Below are 5,641 nucleotides of genomic sequence, written 5' to 3'. Positions count from 1 at the left end.
ATTTTCTTGCATTGCCGAGAAATCTCCAATGGTCTTATTTTCCCCAATTGTGAGATCATCTACATATTTGCAAACCTTTACTTGATTGTTATTTGTATTTAAAAGAGCATCATTAATCAAAGCTAAAATAGCAATGGGACCAATAATAGTACCTTGAGGTACCCTACCATTTAGTTCAATCCAATCGGAAAAAGTATTATTATATTTAACCCTTTGTTTTCTTTTGGAAAGGAAGTCCACCACCCACTGACTAGTGACGGAGGCGCACCTAGTTCGAGTAATTTTGAGACAGTGATTTTGTGGTCAACTAACTCGAAAGCTATCAAAAAATCGGTTAGCACAAGTGTGCTAACATTTTTCGGTTTTTCGGCACCCGAAATCAAATGATGATACATATCAATACTGTGGTTGGTGGATAAGCCTTTGCGGTTCCCAAATTGTTTATGATCAATCTGTGAATTAATTGCATCATGGAGGTATAAAAAAGAAGGAGATATAACCAACTTAATTGGATTTGCTAAGCTAAGACCTAATGACCTTTCTCCAACGCTGATTGGCTTACCACTAAAAGGTTCAAAAAGCCCGCTATCTTGTTACCGCAGCGGGACGTCCGCTTTCATCCATATCATCGCAGCCGCTTGTTTCGTAAATTTCTAGTCTTATTGCAAGGCCGCTTAGCAACGCAGTCGCCCTGAACATGTATTTTTAACTATTTTTAGTGTATTACAGCCTCTAGAGGGCTTCTAGAGTTCAAAGGTTCGTTCCAATCGGAAGATATTTTATTTTGGAAGTGATCGTGAAAACTTCGAAGAAAATCGAGCAATTTTCAGTCAATTAACCCAAAGTTCAGGTATTTATGGATGTTATGATATATCTCAGCTTCCTGAAAAGCTCGGAAGATGATTCTGTTTTTAAATTATTGTTTAATAATCCACCTTTCAACATGTAATAATCACGATGTTGTACACACGTGTACATTTTATATACAAGCATAGCAACCTCGGCGGGTTTTTACCGTGCGACCGACCCGACTTGATTACAGTGTAGAGTGTTACGTAACGAAGTCTAGGCCTGGAGTAATTTAATCATGACTGATGGGCCTAGGCAGAATATGTTAGGCCTAACCATGCCCTAAATAAATATAAAGATTCATATTCTAAGCTGTCTACATATTCTTTTATTACTATACATGCATATATTTAATATTATTTATAGTATTAATATTTTTATTAATTATATTAGGCCTAGCCTAGGCCCTAAATAAGCAAATGGGTATGATGTTGCTACAGAAGGGCCTGGTTAGGCTCTTTCCATGATGTTGGTATCTTAATAAAATGGTTTTTTTTGTTTTTGTTTTTGTTTTTTTTTCAAAACTTTAGGCCTAGGTTAGCTAGACTTACTTAGGCTAGTTTTATTTACTATGCTATGTATCAAACCTATTTATCAGGGCTAGCTAATCCTTCTACCTAGGGCCTAGGCCCCTGGTTCCTAATAGGCGGCCCGCAGGCCAAATTTGAGATAATTTAATCTGGCCCGCGAGAAAAATATTATATAATACCGTACATTTTTTTATAATTAAAATATAATTAATAATATGATAAATCACATAAAATGACCAAAATTTAAACCCCGAGCCTTTATACATATATATATATATATATATATATATATAATATATGTATATATATATGTATTGTGAAACAGTGCTCAATCCCACTGAAAAATCTATCTCTTATACACATCTAGATGTGTATAAGAGACAGATTATGCACTTGTCAATTGTAGTCCAAACTTCCATGGAAACTGCTAAGTGATACGCACGCGTAGTGCTTCCATCAAGGAACCTCATCTCCTTGGCCTAGCTCTCACGTTGCTTCTCCGATTCAGACCTACTGTAGGCTAAACCTTCAAGTAGGTTTTATCCTCCAATCATTTATTAGCGAGGCATTTTCCCAGGACTACGGCGGTGTGGCGGGGACTTAGCCGGGGATGTACATTAAAACGATGCTCCGCATTGCTAGGAGGTGGCCGGGACTCTCACATGCATGTAACCATTTTGGAAATTACATCCCCTGCTAAGTCCCCGCAAGGCCCAAAATGAGGATAAAAATAGGCCAGCAAAAACTTGCCAACTTTCAATCCTCCGTGTTTTTACAAATACTCAAGTTTATGAAGTCATTATATATAGAGAGAGAGAGAGCTTCTCTAAAAAAAATTTGGACTGCCAAAGAAATTAATTAAGAACCAGTGGCCTAGGCCCTAATTTTTTAGTATACAATACCCAAAATCTAGTCATCTTTAAGTTCCTATATTTCAAAATATTTTTACTATATTGAATGGCATTAATATAAATTTAAATACATTTATTTTGTTATATACGTACTGTACATGGCATGACTCGAACGAACAACATATCAGCATAAGTGTGGTCAAGGGAAGGTTTGAAGATAATAAATTTGAAGTAATGTATCATTTTTATATTGCAGAATCTGAACAAAATGGAGAGACACAAATGTTGTCTTCAGGATCGTTGTAGGTTATGTGGGAACAAGCGTACAGTAAACCTCCACCGACTCAAACCCAAATGGAATTATGCTAGAGACATAAATCTTTCATTGAGTGTTGATGTGTCAAAAGATGTTGAAGGTGTTCATCCAAATTTCATCTGTGATTGCTGCAAGATGAAGTTACACCGTTGGCGTAATTTTCGCAACAAGAATAAAGAAAAAGGTATAGCGATAACGGTGATGGATTTTGTTGCACATTCGGATGACAGTTGTAGCATATGTGAGAGTACCGGGGGACCAGTTATTAACCTGCATAAATTGATGAATGTTGGCAAGGAACTTGGTTTCCTTGTACAAGCCAATAATGACAAAGCCACATTTATAAGAATAGTAAATGACATGCCAGTTATCCGTTTACATATCTACAGCAAATGCACATGGAATTTGAATGTATTTCTGTCTGATGCAACCAACAAGTGTGCTGAATTTGCAGAGTTCCTCACTGATGAAAAGGCTGTGTTTTTACTTGAGTGGTTGAGTGGTATTTCAATTTGTTGTGGCAATTCTGAATTTGAAAGTCTTTGCCGTAAGGAGTCTCCGTCAAATCTTGCAGTGTTTTGTAATAATTCTGGAGTTGCAGTTGCAAAAGAAGTAGTGATAAATGGAGAATCAACAATAAGGCATGTTAACTGTCAACTGTTTGTCAGCGATATCGGTGGCCGTTGCCAAGTGTGCAAAATGCACAGAACTACACTGATGTCCAAAAAGTCAAAACTTGCAAGTATGCAAACGGTTGTAAACACTAATTCGCATGCTAGAAATGACAGAATGAGTTGCGGTCAGCTCAGGCAGAAGTTGGCTTTGATGTCAAATGAGAAGAAGACTCTACAGAAGAGAGTGAATAGCCTGCAAGATCTTGTCACCAAGTCATTTCATGACAATGGCATTAGGTTGCAGGAGACAATGTGCGAGTCTTTAGAAACAATTATGAGAGACAATACGAAGACAGCAAATGAAGAGTTTAAAGAGGGTACACCACAGAGGCTTCTGTGGGAACAGCAAGTTGCCGCAAATAAAGTAGCAAAAACACATCGCCGTTGGCACCCAGCTATTATCCGATTTTGTCTTGCACTGCATTTGAAATCAACTGCGGCATATCGGATGGTAAGGAATTCTGGGTACCTGATTTTGCCTCACGAAAACACTGCGAGACTATACACAATTTACAGATACAATGTCTGGATTTAATCCAGACATAATTAACCGTATAAAGCATGACATTCATTTTGACAACTTGCCCGACTTCAGAAAAATTGTCACTTTAAGTTTAGATGAAATGAAAATCAAGTCAGGCCTTGTTTATTCAAAGAAATCGGGAAACCTTGTGGGATTCTGTGATACAGGATCTATGTGCGAGGCAATGAACAGCTTTGCCAGTAAGTTGGATGACGTTGACCAGGAGCCCCAGATGGCATCTCATATGCTGTCATTAATGGTTCGAGGCATGTTTTTGCCATTGCATGAGACATTTGCACACTTCCCTACTCATGGTTGCAGAAGATACCAATTATACTGGATAGTATGGGAGGCTGTGGCATGGCTGGAACTTGCAGGTTTTCGAGTCTGTTCCTTTGTTTGTGATGGCGCAAGCTCTAATCGTAAGTTCTATCGGCAACATGGAGATCGTGGGTTGGAATTTGTATCAGAGACCATTAATCCATACTCTGAAAAGGCACTGTATTTTATATGCGATGCGCCACACCTGATGAAAACAACAAGAAATAACCTGGAAAACTCTGGATTCAACTCAAAATCGAGAAACTTGCATGTAAGTTGTACTGTATGTATTCACGTGGAGGTGTAGGTGCCTCTATGGTATACATGGAAAAAATAATTGCTAATTTCACTTTGCGACTCATAAAAATATTATTTTTAAAAATTTATTTAAGCTAGAAATAATTAAATAATTGAGAAAATGAAATTTTTTAAAAATGGTTTTTTTTTCTGGATAGGATGCAATCATACAGCTTACTGATTTTTGTAAACGGTGTCTGAGATGGAGGTACTAGTGGTGTTTTTTCGTTGGCTTTTATGAAAGTGGCAAATAAGTAACCGACAGTGTTCGCCAAACTTTAAACCCCTCACAAAGAAAATGTCGCTCTTCCTCAAACAACTAAAGTTATTTGTTATAGTTTCAAACAAATAATTTTAGTTGGCATGTTAAGTTTAATTGTTAATTGCTTATTATGTACACTTTCTTGCAGTTTAATTATCAAGATCTGAAGTGGTCTCAACTCATCAATTTAGTTGAAGAAGATAGTGGATCTGGTGGTTTACGTAAGCTGCACAAAATAAAACACGAGCATCTATACCTCACCCCAAGCTTGAGGATGAAGGTTAAGCTGGCCGTTCAGGTAAATACAAAATGTTAGGGGTGGATTTCAATAAAATTTTATTGATTTTAACTAGTGTCATTGTTTCTTATTTAATCTTTAATCAATAATTTGTCCCTTTAAAACCATTTCTATTAGGCTGCTTAAATATAGCAATCAACAGCGATTGATAAATACTAGAATTTACAATGTTAAGTTATTTTCCATCTATATTGTTTTGTTACAATATAACATTTCTTTTTTATACCTCCATGCCTCCACTAAGGAGGTTATGTTTTCAGCCCTGTTAATTTGTTTGTTAGTTTGTCTGTTGTTTGTTTGTCTGTAAACAGCCTACAGGCCAGTTTTCAACAAAAACTTCTCAAACTTGGTCATAATGATCCATGACAAAAGATCTCAAGGTGATTAAATTTTGAAGGGTTATGTCAAAGGTCAAGGTCACAATTGATGAAAAACTACTTTCTATATATAACAGCCTACAATTTTTATCAGAATCTGTAAACCTTGGTCACAATGTTCATTGACCAACACTCTAAATATGATTGAATTTTGAAGGGACAGGTCAAGGTCACAATCCACAAAAACAACTTCTTATATATACAGTAAAACAGCCTACAGCCAACAATTTTTATCAGAAACTAATCAAACTTGGTCACAATTACACATGACCAAAGACCCTGAGGTTATTAAAGTTTGGAAGGTCAAGATTACAGGTCAAGGTCACAATAGATAAAAAACTAC

At 36.6% G+C, this 5,641-nt stretch overlaps 1 protein-coding gene across 1 annotated transcript; it reads left to right on the top strand.

Moving 5' to 3' along the window:
* Positions 1-608: 608 nt before the first annotated feature.
* LOC117104485 lies at positions 609-5,586 on the top strand. The gene is made up of 3 exons (XM_033245337.1): positions 609-850; positions 2,487-4,335; positions 4,772-5,586. Exon 2 carries the CDS (start codon positions 2,499-2,501, stop codon positions 3,753-3,755), a length of 1,257 nt encoding a protein of 418 aa, XP_033101228.1. The 5' UTR covers positions 609-850; positions 2,487-2,498; the 3' UTR covers positions 3,756-4,335; positions 4,772-5,586.
* Positions 5,587-5,641: the final 55 nt, after the last annotated feature.

Source organism: Anneissia japonica, unplaced genomic scaffold (genome assembly GCF_011630105.1).
Source record: "Anneissia japonica isolate Jap-2015-1 unplaced genomic scaffold, ASM1163010v1 scaffold287870_len75133_cov130, whole genome shotgun sequence".
Classification (NCBI taxonomy): Eukaryota; Metazoa; Echinodermata; class Crinoidea; order Comatulida; family Comatulidae; genus Anneissia; species Anneissia japonica.
The sequence above is the reverse complement of the archived record's forward strand: the minus strand, read 5'-3'. Positions and strand labels throughout refer to the sequence as shown.